The sequence below is a fragment of the Porites lutea genome, chromosome 12 (genome assembly GCF_958299795.1).
Source record: "Porites lutea chromosome 12, jaPorLute2.1, whole genome shotgun sequence".
Classification (NCBI taxonomy): domain Eukaryota; kingdom Metazoa; phylum Cnidaria; class Anthozoa; order Scleractinia; family Poritidae; genus Porites; species Porites lutea.
The window spans coordinates 6,227,866-6,246,675 of NC_133212.1; the positions used below are offsets into that span (position 1 = coordinate 6,227,866).

Below are 18,810 nucleotides of genomic sequence, written 5' to 3' on the forward strand. Positions count from 1 at the left end.
CGCTTTTGAACTTTAGAGTTCACATTTGTGAAAAGCGCAGTAAAGCTAACTGCAATGCAACAATAACCTCTGCTCCCATGGGTCAAGTTAGTTGTAGATAACACTACAAAAATCCAGTTGTAAGTTACAGATAAACATTATTTTATACTTTTGCAGTGCCTGACATACAATAACAGGTTTTACAACTTATCACACCTTGCTTGTCTCTGCAAATTGTAATCAAGCCATAGCATTACAGTGTTTTTACACCTCAAAGGTTATTTTTAAATAATACAAAACTCCTTAAAAGTAACACTAATCATTCATGCTGGCTAAGAAATCCTGAAACTAAGGACTGACTGCCCAAAAGCCCTTTAAAGGATTTCCTCTTTTCTTTGTACTGTGTCACCGAAGATAACAACAAAAAAATTGGCCAGAAATGCATGGAGAGGTGAGATAGCAGATTTTGTGCCACATGCAGAGAAATCTACTTGAAACTGACAATTTGTCAGTTAAGTTAATCCTTAAAGTAACATAAATAGAATCCTGCAAAGTAATGACCCCTCAAGTGTACTTAGCCCTAAAGCAACCCTTCAAGATGCAACCATTTTGGTCGCCATGGTGCCTAAAATTTTGGAGCTGGCGAATTGATTTGTAAAAAGTATCCCTAAACCAAAAGAGTTGGTTGCCAAATAGCGACTGAGCAAAAACTTTAACTTGCGGGGTTGTAAAGGCATAGTTACTCTTGGATTCCCTTATGCAGATTAAAAGCTATGTCTTATTCAAGGATACAAAAATTAGCCCGATTGCAGGTTAACAAACTTCTTATAGATGTAGCACAGGCAATACAGCATGCTTAAACCTTTTCAGTAGAACTCAAAAGAAATTTCCAAAAATTCCAAAATAGTACTATGCAATAGTTCTGCTAACAAGGCTTCATTTAAATGGCAACACCATAGTGGAGTTCTTGCACGTAGCGGAGGTAAGAAATTTGGTTATCTATGTATTCAAAAAATTTTGATTTTGACAAAATTCATCGGTACATACATCCGCCCCTTCATGTTCCCCAATGTGAAATGTCTTAAAAGGTTAAAAGTCTGAGGCTTATACAAATTTTTGGTGCTAAACTTGATATTGGGCATCGACGTTATGATCAATATTGACAGCTGTCAAAACATGGTATCTACCGATCATTGTTATATAACTGTATTATGCACTTAAAGAATTAATTCATTTAAATAGAATTTCCGCTTGCTCTGCTTGCAACGACGTAATTGGGACAGTTTCTGCTTTAATGATAGCAAAATCTGAGTGTCAGATAATACTGTATTTCCTTGAATAAGGGCCTATGCTCTAATAAATACCCACCCTCAAGGCCATAATATCAAAGAAGTGCCCCCTCTCCTCCCCCTCACTTTCTGGAACAATAGGAATACAAGAATAACCAGCGTCTATTGCCACTTTAGTTATAACCATTTAGCCGTCGACTACAGCGGGATTAGTAAAGGAGAATAGTTTCTCTTCCTTCAGTTATTTCTCTATCCATATGCTTGCCGAGTTCTTTAACATGTTTCATCTCCTCTTTCAATTTTTGTTTTCTTGCTGCACTCTTGGTAAATGTCGTAAACTTCCCAGGAACAGCTAGACTATTCTCTAGTTTGTTTCAAGGAAAAAGTAATGAGCACCCCCTTGATTAAGCACCCTCCTTTGAATAAGCACCCATCCTTTAATTTATTACTTTATATGAAAAAAACACTCACTTATTTGAGGAAATACAGTATCTGACACTCACATTCAGCAATAGCCTACGCCACATACAGAACTAAACTTCTGGCTCCAATTGTTCAAAGGGTGGATAACACTATCCACTGGACAAATCACTATCCATTGGATAGCACAATTGGTTCTATAATACTTAGCTGCTGGATAGTGATTTATCCAGTGGATAGCGCTATCCAACGTTTGAACAACCTGGGCCTGGTTAAGTTCGTCATCAAAACAGTACCAAAATCCTTGTCCTCCCCACCCAGTGTGCCAGGACTCAAGTATGGGCCATGACTGGCCAGTTAAAAAAGCCATTGTCAATTTGCAAATCAGGTTGAAGGGAAATTCGAAATGCTCTTCCAGTAATTTGTTGAGTCCATGGGGGCCCTGAACAAGGATCTGGCACTGCCTCGCAGATACAGTCAACTCCTTCTAAGACGGACACCTCGGGGGCCTGCAGTATGTGTCCGTCTTAGAGAGATGTCCGTCTTATAGAGAGTCAAATACAGGAAGTAAAGAAAGGCAGGGACCAACTCTGAGTGTCCATTTTACAGAGGTGTCCGTCTTATAGAGGTGTCCGTTAAGAGAGAATAGCCTGTATTACTAACTGAGGTTAGTAATATCAGGCCTATTCAACTATCATGCATGAAAGCATGAACTGTGTGAGTGAGTCAACTGAGTGACATGCACTGCGTCTGTACTCTTTGCGGTGAACAGTAACGTCTTTCCTACCTACTGGGGTTTATTCTTTTTAAATGACACCTGTAGATGTATGTTATGCTGCTGAAGGTAATAACCATTCAAGTTCCCAACTGCTTTCACGGCTTCCTCATATTTCATCATGTTCACAAACGCATAAGCACTGCCTTCTTTTGCATGTATGGACAAAATGGCGCCGTGTGGGGAAAACAGACGATACAAAAGTAACTCATTTAAAGGTTCCTTGTCCTCCTTTTGTTGTGGTAAGCCATACACGAAGACACAAGGACAGTTCTGGGGCTCGGGAAATGAGTTCATGTTGAAAGGTTGTCTAACGTCGTTTGGTCGTGGCGGAACCTGACCGAAAGGCGAGAAGCGGTGATTTGGAGATTCGTGACGAATAGGGCCGATTCCTCCGTGATTTAATGCTGGTCTTAGAGGTTCGTTTCCAACCATCGGGCCCTGCGATATATTAGGAGATACTTGCGGCGTTTGAGTTCCTTTCGGTGGATTTGCAAAGCGAACAACCAAATTAGTTCCATCTAGTAATTTCTTACCATTCAAGGAATCGATTGCTTCTTGTGCCTCGGAGCGCTTGTCAAAACGAATAAACCCAACGCCACGACTTTCACCAGTTTCTAATGTCAAAACTTTTGAAGAAATTATAGTCCCATAAACGCTAAACCACGCTCTCAGTTCGTCCTCGCTAGTAGATTTCGGTAAACCGGCGATGTAAAGATTCGCATTCTTGATCTCCTCAGACGATGGCCTAGCATAACTAACCCGTATTTTTTTAGCACCCATTTGATGCCCATCAAATCTTTCAATGGCTCTCGCTGCGTCAACTTCATTGCTGTAGTTTACGAACGCATAACCAAGACTAACTCCGCTTTTGTCTCGCATAAGGCGAACTCCAGTTATAGCACCACAAGAAGCAAACATGGCTTGAAGTAAAACTTCTGTGATGTCTCCTGGCAGATAGTTAACGATAACATGTTTCTTTTCTCTGTCGTTAGTGATACCATTCGAAGAAAGTACCTCAGCCATCATTTCTCAGCAAAACACCCCGTACAGTCCCCACAAAAACATGAAAATTGTATCAAGAGCTTTTCTCAAAAGCTACAAATGTCGACAAGCAGCACCCCCCGGAGGAAATGAAGCACATGTTTCGCCCAGTCCTACGCGGTCGCCGAGGGCACGCAACGCGCGACTAAACATAGGGGGCGCACAGGCGGTCTTTGGGGCGAGAGAACGAGACACGCGACAGAGGGGAAAGGGGATAACATTAGTAATATTTTTTATGTTCACATGCTTTATTTTTCCCATATTTTTCTCCTTTTTGTCTTGTTTGGCAGAATTTCAAACGTTTGGTTAATACCAGTATAAATCTACATCAAAGTTTGAAATTCAATTAAAATAATCGGCATCAGATTCCGTATTAACCAGTCTGTTCCAGGAGCCAGGATGATATGTGCCCCATTCATGATAGTAGCCTCCCACGCAGACGTTCTTTTAGCTCACCATGCAATCTTCCCCAAGGAAGGAACGCAGGACAAAGCCCTAAGAATGTCTGTATGGGGGGCTAGGGCTATCATGATAACTAGTGTGAAAACATGCCAGGGCTGGAGTTACAGGAAGTGGGAGATCAGAGGCACTCTATCCTATTTTTTTTTGCACCAGACTGCCTTTGTTTGACCACAGGGCACCCACACAATCTGTGTGTGTAACCAATGTTATTTTATAGTAAAAGTATTGGATTTACTGTTTGCCTCACTCAAAGTGATATATAGCTAAGTATGTAAATAAATCAATGTTAAAATAAACGTTGAATTACCTTACCTGTGGTATATTGTCATTCTTTTGCCTCAAAAGTGGTTTTTTGAGCTATTATGAAGGATTTTGAGTTCGCCATTTAGGCCGTTCAGGCGAACTCAAAATCCTCATTGAATAACAAAAGAGCCTATTGTGTTATACCTCGTTCTTTAAAGCGTTCTGGCAAATGCAAATGATGTGGCCGGTTATTCTGAAATTGCTCCTTATTTACCATTGATTTATATACATACTTAGCGATATATCGCTATGGGTGCAGCAAACGGTAAATCCAGTACATTTACTATGAAATAACAATCGGTTTCACACACAGATTGTGTGGGCGCCCTGTGGTTTGACCTTGGTATTTTTACAATGCGGCTGCTCTTCACTGAACACCTAGAACAGGCTACTCCTCAGTAAGTTAAAATTTCCATATGGGCCACTCAATCTTAATTTGTGGGACAACCAAAATTAGATATGTTAAGAGTAATAATATTGATTAAAATTTCAAACTTTTTGTGCACATGAAAAGTTCGATATAGAAGTCCGCAAGGGCAAGAGGTTCATGTAGTTGCAGTCCAGACCCCTCTAGGGAACCAAGAGCCAAATCTGTTGAGACTCTAAAATTTTATACGTATGAAAATATTATATAAACCCTGTCAGTTCTGTGATGGCTTAAATTACAGTATACACTCTTTTTACATAATTTGGCTACTTAAATTATCACATTGACTTCTACAATATTATTTGACTCCTTTGTTGGGTGCCTTGTAAGCTAATATTGTTTTATGTCTTTATACTAAGTGACTTTGGAAACCCTAATTCCCTCATAAAATATCAGCTTGAAGGGAGCATTATGTTATTTGTGACAGCAGCCTAAAAAGCAAAAATAAAAATAAGAATAAGAATTAATTATGATAAGTTGATAATATTTGTTTTTTTTTTATTTATAATATTATTACTTTAAATTCTTGTACCAAAGCTGGAACCACTTGTTTAAGAACGATTACTGAGGAACATTACAAACTGAACCAGGTTTTGTCCTTTTAAGATTTCCTAGGATGACTAAGGTCCAAGTTTTGAAATTTCAGGACAGCTTTAAAAAGAAAAATCTTTGGTGGGCTAAAATTATAATGCATCTTTTCTAATTATTAAACTTTTGGAGACACTCGTCATCTCTAGTAAAAGGACTATTCTACACCTATTTTTTCAGCCTGTTCAACTTTTAATCTTATTGATGAAAAGCATCAGATTTCTCTCAGGAAAATCAGAGCTTTATCATTATCAAAGAAGTTCCATTAGAGAATGCATTCAGTTCTGGATGAATTCTTTTGATAATTTAGTAAGTTCTCAAATCATTTTGATACAAATATTTTAAGGTAAAAAGAAGTTAGTGCGAAATAAAACTACAAGGGACAAATTTAGGGTCATTATAGAAACAGCATTCAATATATTGACTTAAGTTTACCACAAAATATAACAATAATAAGTCCCATTAATTTTAAATAATAAAGCAGATTATCATTATAATTATTAATACCTCTCGCTCTTTGGTGATTTCTGCCCACTTTTCAGAAGCAATACGTGGAATAACATTTAACAGAAGTTCCTTGGCATTTGCAACATTGACCTTAAATGTCTTTTTAACTGCTTCCACACTTACCTAAGTAATGGGTAATAACAACAGAATATCGTTTCAAATTTTAATAAATTACCAAGCACATATTAAACATTCATATCAAACTAAAGCTGAGGGAAACTACCTTAAAAGGTGGGGTATCAAATGCTGAGGGCAGGGGCATTATACAGGAGAAATGCTGGATAATCAAGGAGAGTTGGAATAATATAATGTGGAGAAGAATTGGGGGAACCTGCAATCATGAACAAAAATAAATGAGAAGTTTAGACTCCTCGATCCCACTCCAATCAAAGATAGGAAAATGGTGCATTTTGCCCTTTGCACAGCTTCATTCTAATGTGGGGTGCAAAATGCCACAAGGAAACTGTACCATATGTTCAAATCAAAAATAAAATAAAATAAAAAAAACATTGGGGGGAGAAATGGGCTTAATACCAAGGCAAATATGGTGACCCATGTGGGAGACTGTGAGAACAGTGCCTTGTCTGGGAGAGTTGACATATGGGAGTACCAAAATACCACAACCCTTTACTCGTCATGAACAATAATCTGAATGGAGAGCTTAGTTTCAGGCATAACAGAAGCATGGCTGGCGCACTACCAGACAAAAGCCTACCGGATCATGGTCATCTCTCCAGCAGTCGTAGTCAGTTACCATAGAAATAGAGGCATAACAAAGACCAGCTTCATTAGCAAGGACAACTTCTGGAACAGCTGTCATACCGATAATGTCTCCACCCCACATTTTAAACATTCTACTTTCAGCCTTGGATGAGAAGCGTGGGCCTTCAATAACAACCATTGTGCCTGATTCATGATGAGGCAATTTCAGTTCTTTGGCAGCTTCAGTAAGAATCTAAAAAAAATGGCAAAAGAAAGCCTTTTCTAAATATGTTTCCCTGTATTTCCTCGAGTGACAGCTGGAGGCGATTACTCTTTTTTTTCACACTAAAAGGGGGCTACTATTCGTGGGAGGCAGCTATTTTGAATATTGCTCACTGGAAGTCACGCCCTAAATACTTGTATAATTTTTGTTTTACTATCCCATTAAATAAAAAAATAATCACATCAAGCATACTGAACATGGGCTCTATAAGTGTTCTAAATTTGGTTCCTTGGCTAATTTTCAAAGTCAGTATCTTCGACATCACAGCTAGAATCATCACCGATCAGTTTTGCTGGCGCATCAGACTCCTCTTCAGCAATTGTTTGTCATCCAAAGCATCAATTTTTAACTTGACAGGGAGGGGATAAAAGAGAGAAAAACGGGTGAGAGGGGTTGGGGGGGGGGGGGGCGATTATTCGAGGGAGGCGATTATTTTAAAGATTTCTGTCAAAGGGGGCGACTATTCAAGGGAGGTGATTGTTTAAAACAACAGATAAAACCCTAAATTGAACCAGTTTTCCCAGCTGGTCCGCCCGTGGGTGAGATACAAAGGGACCGAATAGGAGAGATCAGATGTCATCATGTATGCAGCCACCACTTCAGTCTACGTTTGATCTCACCTATCTCACCCTGACCAATGATGACAGTCAGATAGACCTGTTTGAACCATGTCACAGGTTCTTCTACATTCCCTTCCAAATGATGTGTATGGACAGAAGAGACAAGACTAACGGCTTTAATGTCACTACCCAATGACATGATCATCACTAGCATGATCTCTCCAGTTTTTAAAGACCATGGTTGTTGGTTCGGCCAGAGTTTGAACTCCCGCCTGCCTGCCCAGCAGACCAACACTCTTCCAACTGAGCTAACCTGGGAGGTCAACCATTTTCATAATTTACAGTCAACTCCTGGTCCAGCATGACACCCTCAGTATCCTGAGTTAGGGTTGTAAAAAGTGAGACTCTATATTAGTGGGAGATAATTTTGCCAGAGATTTTAATAGTTCAGTGTCCATTTTAATGGTGGATAAGTAACAGCAAGGTGTCTGCAAAGCTAGTTAAATGTTATCACAAGTGCATAATAATGCTATAGTAGAACTGTTTAGTTGAAAATAGGCCTTTAATAGGAACTAAGGATTAATTCTACAAACCTTTCTTGTGTGTGGGCAATATGGCTCATGCATCGGCATATGGCAAATTCCTTTCGGACTGCCTTGTTTACCATCGTAAAATGTTGAAACCCTCTTGGTTGTCCGATCAATAAACTGATCAGGAAAAACTATATGGCCAGGCTCATACTCCTCTTTCAAAGATCCACAGGCTGATGTCACAACAACATGAGTACAACCTTCTTCTTTCAGGGCATAAATATTTGCACGGTAATTGATATCTGTAGGCATGACATCATGTTTTCTTCCATGTCTGTCGAATACAAAGGAGGGCGCTGAAAGTAGTATCAGTGAATGATACGCCCATGGGGTACTCTGGATTTCAAGTGACGAGGATGATCGAAGGATTTTTTTGGGTTTGAAATTTTGAAATTTTGCTTCAAGGATTTTTTTGGGTAGGAAAATTTGGCAGGTATTTTTTGGGGGCAGCTTGATTGAAGTAAGGATTTTTGGGGGTATTATTCTTGTTATATCATTTAATACTTTCTGGAAATTTCTAAGGCTCAGAAATCCAGCAAGGGATTTTTTGGGAGGTTAATTTTGGGTCTGGAATTTTTTTCGGGTTTTGTTGGAAGCCCTAGGGACTTTGTTGGGTTTTGATTTTTGCCCCCATTCAATCATCCCCGTCACTTGAAATCCAGAGAACCCCTCTGCAGGGCTGATAAGACACTTCATGGATGTTAAGTTGTTAACTCCTCTCTACCCACATGTGAAGATAATTATTCAATAAGCTTTTGGAACCAGCCTCATACAAAATATCACAAAAAATAATAAGCAAATCTGTTAGGTTAAGTTGGATAAAAGTGAAAACTTAGGCAGCAAAGGGTGCATGAGGAAAGATAGCAGCACTATAAGGGTAAGGTCAAATACCATTAATGTCATGGACACTGATGGAACAATTAAAAGACACTGTTTGACTATCAATGGGCTGTCGCTTATTTGGTTCTTGTGAGACATAAAAGAACCCACGTCCACCACTGGTCAAAAAAAGTAGGAGAGGTAGATGACCCTAGCGGGGTGGCCAACCTCTCTTAGGATGGTTGGGTTATCTGTAAGACCAAACCTAAATTGGAGTCCTACTCTGTTGTGTCTTCCACGCCATATGGTGGAAGAGATTTAAAAATTATATAAATATTTACTGTAATTATGGACTTGAAGTAGTTATAATGGACACTTTCATGTGCATGGTAGATCGTTAAGGCACTCACCTGGCTAACACAACACAATCAACTCCTTTTATTTTGCCAAGGATCAAAACATCAGATGGCTACAAGCAAAATAACTTTACATCAGAACTGCATCATGTGTATCCTCATTCTCCTATCCTAAGTTTCATATAACGAGGGTCCCCAACAGGTTTTTCAGGATCCAAGATTTGGCCATTTTGGAGCCCGGGATTCGGGGTTCTAAAGAAATATGGGAGCCAGATATTCGGGAGTACATTTATGGATGGGAACTGGATGTAATAGGATTCAGTTACACAAAGGCCTCTCATGACCTTTGTTACTTGCAGCATCATCACACTTTTAAAAGAAGTGTGTCATTTATGCTGTAGCACGTATTGCTGCCTAGGCAATACCTATGTTTATAAAACAGTTGTTAACTCACCTATTAAATACTGGCATTAAATCAACATACCTTTCCATATGGTGTTGTCACGTGCTTTTCTTGCCTGTTTTCCAAAATATCAGGGTCATCCATTCCACTTCCACCAATAATTCCAATCTATCAAAGGTCGATTTTCCATTAAAAAGTCTGTCTCACACTACATCTCCCGGACCCCGATGGTGACCAACATGGGAGACCAGGAGATTGGTGTCGTATCCGGGAGACTCCTGGGAAATCCGGGAGAGTTGGCATGTATGTGATAGGGGCAGTGCTTGTAAAATCGTAAAGGATTAGGACAGGTCATGAATTGCTGGTTTGTTAGTTATTTAAGAGAGGGGCTAACTCGACCTGATGATTGACATTAGAACAAGCTGCAAGTGGAAAACTGAATACGAACATTCAAGCAACTAAAACTGTGACCAACAACTTAAAGTGCTTTCTTTAAGGTATAAATGTTAATAAAAGTGTTACAAAAGTTTACTTTTACCTTAATCTTCCCTGCCATGATTATAATTGCCGGCTTCCACGTGTTGTTTGCGAAAAACACCTCCCAGGAGCGAAAAAATACAAGGCGTTCTCTGCAGTAACCGAGTGTAGTTGTTAGATTGGGAGCCTGGATTCTAAACTACAAAGCAGCAAAAAAATTAGAGCAAAAAATGGCTGCAATCGGAGGGCTGCAGGTGCGTGTTTTTGTGATGTTTCTTCTCGTGATTGTACCCTCTGCTCCAACGAAAGCTAGTTTGGATGAGCAAAAGAATGTTTTAGTCATAATCGGAGACGATGCAGGCTTCGAATCTCAGGTCTACAATAACACTGTGTGCAAAACGCCTAATCTAAACAAACTGGCCAAGAGAAGTGTCATTTTTAGGAACGCTTTTACCTCTGTGAGTAGCTGTTCCCCAAGCAGGTCAGCCATATTAACAGGTGAACTCTTGAACAGTAGCGAATGCGAAACTGTAATGTATCATAAACATAACAAAATCACCCAATACAACCTATTAGTTGGGGGGGGGGGGGTACTTTTGAAGATGGGGATGTGCCGCTGGGACCCCGGAAGCGTTACTGAATTTTGCTACCCTATCCTTACCCTAGTATAGGGATGGATTTTGGCAGTTAACTCTAGGATAGGGTACCCTGAGAGCAGAGGCCCTTCAATCTTCCTAGATAAGTCAGGAAGAGGGTCCCTTCCTCTTCCTAACATATATAGGAAGATCGAAAAGCACCTGCTCTCAGGGTACCCTATCCTAGAGTTAACTGCCAAAATCCATCCTTATCCTATACCTACAGTCACTGTTTTCCAGAAACTACTGAGATTGATGCTTTATATATCTTTGAAATTAAATTGAACTGTGAAGGGTTTGAACCCAGGAGTCATTTCAAAAGTAGGTCGAGTGTGATCGTCCGGGTGAACGTAGTCCTGAATAGGACTGTTGTTGTTGACAGTGACTGATGTTTCGACAACCTGTGCGGTAGTCATCTGCAGAGTCAAAGTGAGTTGTTATAGTCACTCGATGGTATTATACTCTGGTTATTGATCTGATTGGTCAATTACGTCGCGATGTTATTGGTGGTCTGTCAGTTAAGCCGTGATGTTATTGGCTATGAAGACTTGTAATCAGTAATTGGTGCATTTCGATCTGTCTATTGCCATAGTTAAACAGTCGTCTATTGTTAGTCAAATTGTCAGTTCTCCAGTCGTTCTCTCATAGTTAGTTTTGCTTGATCTCATTAATAAGTCGTCAATTTCAGTTAAGAATCATTGTTACTTGTTCATTTTGCTTTCTGTAACAGAAAAGGTCTGTGACATGAGGTCATAAGACCTTGAATTTAGGCAAATTGGGGTTAATCAAGGTATTACCCATTTATTTTACTATTATAATGGGGGAACAAAAAAATGTTTGTTTTACTAAGTGTTGTTATATCAAAGCTTCACTGTACTTAAATGGTGAGCTTGAGTGTCAAAGTGATTATTTTCAAGGTCTGCCACAGCACCAGAATGGAATGTATGGACTTCATCATGATGTTCATCACTTTAACACATTTGATGAAGTCAGGAGTTTGCCTCTGTTATTGGAGAAGGCGAATGTGCGAACTGGAATCATAGGCAAGAAACATGTGGGCCCTGAATCAGTGAGTCTTTCTTTTCATTTATTCCTGTTTACAATGAAGCTTTTAAGATTTGTAGATGTTCTGAAGGTATCCAGGCAAATATTGCTCAAAAGACATCTTGATCAATTCTAGGTATGTTTTTTTAAAGTTTATACTAAGTCAAACTATAGCTACTCATCAACAGCCCAGTGACATCACAGCAGCCTGTTGGTTGACATGTTAGAAGAAAAGCATAATGGGCGAAACCTTGTGTACGCTAATAAGTTTTCTATCATGGGATTTGAAACCTTGTGTACTTTAAACCATTCTGACACTTTATTGTAACCCTCTAGGTCCAAAGGGAGACCAACGTCAATTTTCTCCTAGCGACGTCTGTACATTGTCAAGAGAAACAGTTGTGATAATTAATAAAACGATCAACAAAGGAAATGATAGGGCCAATCATGATTATAAGCTCTATGTAAAAGTTGCCATCCTAAACTGCTACAAAATTAATATTCTTTTGTTGTACAGATCGTTAATGTGTGGAATAACTTGCCTAAATATGTTTTCCACACACGATCGCTGACTTTATTATGCAACAGAATAAGGAGTTATGAATATTAATTAATATGACTGTAAATAGTTTCAATAATTATTATGATAAGCAAATGATGTTTTTGATTCAAGTTTTGAGTTTTTAGATTTTTTCTCTGTATAATGTTTTAGATTCTAGATTTTACATTTTTCTTCTCTTTTATTTTGGGGAGTCTTTTATATACTAGGGATAACCTCTAGATAGCCCCTTTAATTTGGAGAGATCTTTTGCTTTGTTTTCTATTTCTTCTATAAACTATTGTATTGTATTGTATGATTTGCTCTTTTATCAAATTCTCGTAATATTTTAAGGAAATGCATGGAGATGAGTCTGATTGTGGATATTGGGTTTAAAAAAGAGTTGCCAGACACCCATGTGCAAATCAGACAATCAATTGGCCTTCCGTTTTTTAGAAGCTTGCATCCTGAAGAGAAAGAACTGAATTAAGAAAAAGCTTTAATCCATGTCTTTTATTATTTGTGGCTGTAACTTACAGTTCAAAGTGGTGGCTCTGGCTTTTGCATTTTTTGAGGGGGGGGGGGGAGCTGGGGATTTAACGTTTAGATGAAGGGAGTGTCACTGAGCTGTCATTAAGGGCTGTAACAAGGGCTGTCAGTAAGATTTCAAGTTGCTGGGTAAATACAACAAGTAGGCGGGGAATCAGACAGCTAGTGTTTTCTTTTGGTTCTATTTTTTCCCTTTTTCCTATGAAAGTAACGGGGGGCTATGTTCTTAGTAGCCAGGGGAAATTCCCAACCCCCGCCTCTTAATGACCGCCCTGGCTGTAACTTATTACACCTGGCATATTACAGCTGAGCTCACTTGATGTTATGGCTGATCAAATGAGAAATTTTAAAATAACACAATAATTTTTTGTGAGATGTAATTGATGAATCTTTATTTGCTATGGCTGCTTTAAAATCTTAGTGAAAGCCCTGATATGGGTTAGGAGGGGAAGCATGCACACACCCAAGGAACCCTACCACCCCTGCGCCCTTCCACTGACTTGTGCTCATTGATAGTAGAATTAATCTGTTTGCAGGTGTATCGTTTTGACTTCTCATACACAGAAGAAGATCACCATTCCATTCTTCAAGTTGGTCGTAACATTACATATATAAAGGAATTGACGCGGAAGTTTCTTCAGGGATCCCTGGAAGACAAGCGACCATTCTTTCTTTACATTGGTTTCCATGACCCTCATCGATGTGGCCACACCCATCCTGAATATGGTAATGTCTCTAATCTGCTTTGTCAGTGTGTTCCACTGAAGAGAAACAGAAAGTGTCAGTTATTTAAATGAAGTCTAAGTTAGGCCGCAGTTTAAGAAATCATTGGATCTGCAGATATCTTACTTAGAGGGTTAATTTCAGAAAATAAGTGCTTTTTCAGTGGTGAAATTGTTCACAATAAATGGTGTTTAGACACAAGTGTTGGGAAAACTGAAAATAGCTTAGAATGCGTTTTTGTTAAACATGGCCTAAAATCGGTTTAAATACTGGCCAAAAATGTTTATGCTCAACCACTGCCAGGAGTATATGATTGTGTGAAAGTCATGCGAAAACCAGATGATAAAATGGCCTATTTTCACATGTTTTTCACATACTTTTCACAGGCATTTCACATGCATATGTCACATTGATGTGAAATTTTGTATTGTGAAATAGATGTGAAAAGGGTGTGAAATGATGTCAACCTTTTCAGACTCAATTTTCACATACATTTCACTCAGGGTTTCACATGGGTCTCAGTGAAACAGTCATATTAAAGAAAAACAGTCAGCACAGTTTAGGGATGATTATGACATTTTTGCTCATTTGGAGACAAACTGAATGCCAGTTGTGATGAATAGGTCCAAAAGAGCAGATTCTGTTTGTCTAAGACACTAAAGTGAGAGTGAAATGATGAAAAATATGCATGGCCAGATCTGACTGAAAAATGACCACCATGATAAGTGACTAGCACTTGATAACATCACATAAAAGTTCTGCTAGAAATGGCCAATGGTATTATGAAGTGATCATTTGACATGGGCATTAGTGGAGAAAAGTTATCTAAGACTCAATGCTTTTTTCTTATTATTTTCCAGGGAATTTTTGTGAGAAGTTTGGAAATGGAGAAACTGGCATGGGGCTTATACCAGACTGGAAACCTGTTCTTTACTCCCCTGGGGAAGTGATTGTTCCTTATTTTGTTCAGGACACACCTGCTGCAAGACAAGACATTGCCGCACAATACACTACAATCAGTCGTCTTGACCAAGGCATAGGATTGATCTTAAATGAACTAAAGCAAGCAGGCTTTGAGGACAACACGCTAGTTATTTACAGCTCTGACAATGGCATCCCCTTTCCGACTGGACGGACAAATCTTTTTGATCCAGGGATGGCAGAGCCTTACCTTGTGTCATCACCATACGCTCCTGGACGCTGGGGCGATATCAGTGAAGCTACAGTGAGTCTCTTGGATATAGTACCCACTGTTCTGGACTGGTTTGATGTTGATTACCCCTCGTACAAAGTCTTGGGCAATAATGTACAACTGACAGGAAAATCATTATTACCAGTGTTACAGCAGGAACCAAAAACAGGATGGGACACTGTGTTCGCTAGTCACAACTTACACGAAGTGACAATGTATTATCCAATGAGAGTCATTAGAAATGGAACCTTCAAACTGATTCACAATCTAAACTACAAGATGCCGTTTCCCATCGATCAGGATTTCTTTGTGTCACCAACATATCAAGATCTTTTGAATCGAACAGAGGAGGGAAAACCCACTGGATGGTTTCGTACGTTGCATCAGTATTATTATCGTGACCAGTGGGAATTATACAACTTGAAAACTGATCCCAAGGAGCTGAAAAACCTGATCAGAAATCCCGCTTTTCAGGATGTGTTTAAGGAGATGTTTGACAAACTGACAGCTTGGCAAAATCTGACAAGTGACCCATGGATCTGCTCGCCTGGCAGTGTGCTTGAAAACAGAGGACGATATCCAAGATCTGGGGTATGCCTTTCCATGGACAATGATGTGTAAGAATAATAAATTACAGTGGAACCTCATTAATATGGTCACCAAAGGGTCAAAACAATTCGGCCGTATAAGCGGGGTAGCTGTATTACCAGGGTAGGGTCAAATTTCATGACATAACGAGGACCTTAATGACAAAGACACCATACATCACATTCTGGTGGATAGAGCTATCCAGCCTTTGAACAACTGAGGCCAAATCTTTTTCATAAACAACCAGACTTTAGATATCATGTACAGTAACTGTGAAAACTACTTGAAACTTTTCTTTCTACACATGAAACTCTTTTAATAATTGGCCATGAATGCATTTTAAGTGTATGTAGTCTAAGAATGGGCTCAGCTTACTTCATCAGTGAAATTGACATGTCATATACTATTGACATAGGCATATTAATTTTCTAAATTTGGAACAAGTGGCTATATACCAGTAAACAAGGTGAAATTATTGGTTGTATTAATGGGTGACCGTATTGACAAGGGTTTTCTACGTAGAAATGTATGGCCATTTTTCCAGGCCGAAAAAAAAGTGGCCTTAATAACTAGGTGACCATAATTATTACCAAGGCATCTGTATGGCGGGCTTCCACTGTAATTTAATTAAGTAAAAAATAATCATAATGAATAAATAGTCCAGGGAAATACTTTCAACACTCAGGGTTTCCATGGTCAGTGAAAAATCAAGGAAAAAATTTGATTTTTCAAGGGCAGGAAAAAGTCAGGGAATTCTTTGAAAAGCCAAAAGGGATCGAAAACGAAGATAGTGGCATTGGTGGTCTACAAAAAAAGCAAGCAAATGTAAGCCTGCATAACAGATCGAAAACGAAGATAGTGGCATTGGTGGTCTACAAAAAAAGCAAGCAAATGTAAGCCTGCATAACAGGCATTATTTTTTTGCATTTTCAGGCGAGCAAAGTCAAGGCGTGAAGTGAGAGAGGAGCACCAGACACACATGATGGGAAAGGTGCGGTGTCTGTGCTTCTCACTTAATTTACGCTTGCCTTCGCTCATCTTCACACGCCATTGAAAAAATAACACCTGTTATACAGGCTAGCAAATATAAGCTTGGATTGAATTTTTATATATTATTCACCTAATGCAAGGCCAGTGAACAGTCGGGGAATTTTTGAGGGGCAACTCTGAATCCTGTTGCATGGTTGTAGTTTAGATGTGTGATAACCAAGAAATGGTGGATCTAAATAACAGCATGAAATGCTGCCATTTATAATTAATACTTTTGCTAGATTTTTAGCTACCATTGTTGCTACATGTACAAAAGGTGCATTGCCATGCAGGAAAGAAACCAAAACATCTTTAAATGGATTTGTCAGTGAGACAGCAACAATGGCAAGAGGCATAAAAAACTTGACAGGTCACAGATTTTTATTCATAAACTGCTTGCCACATACATATTTTTTATATATATTTTCTCAGATGCATACCCACAAAATGTACAGATCATGTTATTTTGAAATTTATTTTTTGATAATTATTTTTGATATACTGAAGATTTCTTGAGAATAGATTCTGTAGATACCAAATCTCTCATTGGAATTCAAAAACAGAAAGAAAGAAAAACAATTTTTGTGTCCACGAATTTTCCCAAAAAGACACACCCTAGACTTGGGTGACACTGTCATTTTAAATGTAAGATGTATGATCACTGCAAGTGATTTATTAATGACAAATTAAATAAGAAAAAAATACAGTAAAATAAAATCATGAAAACCTTTAAAATTGTAGTCATCTTTTCCTGTCTTACTGTCAATATCAATAACCTTAGCTTTCTCTTTCTTGATTCTTAACCAATGAAAATCAACAATGCAGAGTGCTTTCACAGACTCATTGATGAGTTTTATTTTCATGCAGTTTTTCAAAATATTCCACTGCTATTAAATCAATGTTATTTTTCCCAAGAATAAACATCATAAAATGGATAGTGGCAAATGTTCATTAGCCGTATGTACAATTTGTTATATATGAAGAAAAGTAATGGACTGCAGGAAAAAATAGAACATAGCTATCAATTATTTTTATGATATCTTGAAGCAAACATGGAATCAAACAAACCTGATTGATATATAATTATTATTTTTTTTATAAATGCTGGGTTTGGAGAGAAAACAAGTTGTTTTATAAGCATCTGCATTACTTGGTCAATACCAATGGCACATTAATATCCTCATAACAAGGGGAAAATTGGTAGAAAGTTATTCTTGTAAAATACTTTTTTTGCTATATTTAGGCTACTGTCTTATTTGTACATGTTGTCAAGTGTTTCCTTCTTGACCTCCCAAGTATCAGACAAAAAATTTGAAAAAGTTGACTCTTCCACTGCTAATGATGCCGAAGAAAGAATTCATAAAAAAATTATTTTTGTCAAATCCTAAGGAAGAAAATTGTACTACGTGAAAGTCCTTTAAAGAGGTTTCCTATGAATGGTAAAACCATAGGATTTTGTGTGTGCATTTAAAAGTTAACAATTGAAATTAATAATCTTGCCATAACTTCATCTTGGTACGATGACAGTGAGAGTTATTTTTTGAAAAGAGTTCTGCTTTACTTTGTTTACAATCTCTGCAGATACCTGCCATGATCTTAATGAAAGGAAACAAAATTTGGATGTTGTTTACTTCTGCTTAAGATACTTTCCGATAGCATGTCATTCATAAGATCTTGTGCAGAATTGAATGGCAATATTTGAAATGGTTGTACATAACCCCAGGTGATTTTTTAAAACAAAGTGGCAGAACATTTTCTGAGGCTATCATTGGGGTCAATTATTTAATTGTGTTCTGACACAGTTAAAGTGGATTTGAAGTAAATGCTCTTATGGGATTTCAGTATGTTTACATTAAACCTCAGAGGATGTTTTGATTGCCATGGGATTAATTTTCCAATTGCCTCTTCTAGGACATTACGAAACTGACCCTTTTAAAACACCATCTCGGCAAATAATTTTTTTTAGGTGTGGTTTCCACATTTGTCAGTTACTTAGCCCAAACATCAAGCTATGCATTACAAAATGTTGACCCAAGGAATTTCACAAATACAGGCAGGAAATTTTTATCCTGTCATTGAGGATGTTGCACATGATTAATAAACCCCCAACCTTAATATCAAGGGCTGTCTGTTTGCTATTTGAGGGTACTTAATTATAGCCAAAAATAAAACACCAGTAACTAAACGACTAAATTTTCCCTTTTAGATTCACATTTTCTGCTCTTTTTCCCTGTTCCATATTTGGATTTTTTTTTTCACTAATTTCACAGTATGGTTTGATTGTGTTAAGACTACAGCAATAATAATTATTCAAGGCAAAAAACAGAAATATAATATTATTATTTACCTTTACCTAAACTAAGTTATGGAGACATTTTTTTGAATAGTGAAAAATATTTTAAATAGTTGGAAAAAATGTCTTGATGCTATCATCCAAAAGAAAGCTCTTTATTTTTCATTCTAATTTAAATTTTTATTTCCTGATTTTTCAGCACTCGTGTAGGTGAAGGGCTTAATGATCCCCTCTT

At 38.1% G+C, this 18,810-nt stretch overlaps 3 protein-coding genes across 4 annotated transcripts; 1 reads left to right on the forward strand and 2 right to left on the reverse strand.

Moving 5' to 3' along the window:
• Positions 1-2,393: 2,393 nt before the first annotated feature.
• Positions 2,394-3,545, reverse strand: LOC140954091 (ELAV-like protein 1-B). The gene has a single exon (XM_073403493.1). The coding sequence runs from the start codon at positions 3,490-3,492 to the stop codon at positions 2,476-2,478; it is 1,017 nt and encodes a 338-aa protein (XP_073259594.1). The 5' UTR covers positions 3,493-3,545; the 3' UTR covers positions 2,394-2,475.
• A 1,365-nt stretch (positions 3,546-4,910) lies between these two features.
• Positions 4,911-10,138, reverse strand: LOC140921485 (S-methyl-5'-thioadenosine phosphorylase-like). The gene is made up of 7 exons (XM_073371487.1): positions 10,046-10,138; positions 9,589-9,675; positions 9,159-9,217; positions 7,933-8,203; positions 6,510-6,749; positions 5,795-5,917; positions 4,911-5,130 (listed from the first exon to the last, which is right to left on the reverse strand). The coding sequence occupies exons 1-7, from the start codon at positions 10,061-10,063 to the stop codon at positions 5,092-5,094; spliced, it is 837 nt and encodes a 278-aa protein (XP_073227588.1). The 5' UTR covers positions 10,064-10,138; the 3' UTR covers positions 4,911-5,091.
• A 48-nt stretch (positions 10,139-10,186) lies between these two features.
• On the forward strand, positions 10,187-16,834 carry LOC140921481 (N-sulphoglucosamine sulphohydrolase-like). Of its 2 annotated transcripts, none has more exons than XM_073371483.1 (4): positions 10,187-10,482; positions 11,537-11,688; positions 13,287-13,476; positions 14,334-16,834. In XM_073371483.1, exons 1-4 carry the CDS (start codon positions 10,215-10,217, stop codon positions 15,284-15,286), a joined length of 1,563 nt encoding a protein of 520 aa, XP_073227584.1. In that variant the 5' UTR covers positions 10,187-10,214; the 3' UTR covers positions 15,287-16,834. The 2 variants fall into 2 exon arrangements, with proteins under 2 accessions (XP_073227584.1, XP_073227585.1); XM_073371484.1 differs by having other exon boundaries at positions 10,326-10,465.
• Positions 16,835-18,810: the final 1,976 nt, after the last annotated feature.

Coding starts and splice junctions, on each gene's coding strand:
- LOC140954091 (XM_073403493.1), bottom strand. CDS start 3,492: ATGATGGCTGAGGTACTTTCTTCGAATGGTATCACTAACGACAGAGAA.
- LOC140921485 (XM_073371487.1), bottom strand. Junction 6,750..7,932: donor ATTGCCCACACACAAGAAAG/GTTTGTAGAATT, acceptor CATTTTTTTTAG/ATTCTTACTGAAGCTGCCAA. Junction 5,131..5,794: donor AAATCACCAAAGAGCGAGAG/GTATTAATAATT, acceptor TTTGCTTTTTAG/GCTGCTGTCACAAATAACAT.
- LOC140921481 (XM_073371483.1), top strand. CDS start 10,215: ATGGCTGCAATCGGAGGGCTGCAGGTGCGTGTTTTTGTGATGTTTCTT. Junction 10,483..11,536: donor CAGGTCAGCCATATTAACAG/GTGAACTCTTGA, acceptor ATTATTTTCAAG/GTCTGCCACAGCACCAGAAT. Junction 13,477..14,333: donor CCACACCCATCCTGAATATG/GTAATGTCTCTA, acceptor ATTATTTTCCAG/GGAATTTTTGTGAGAAGTTT.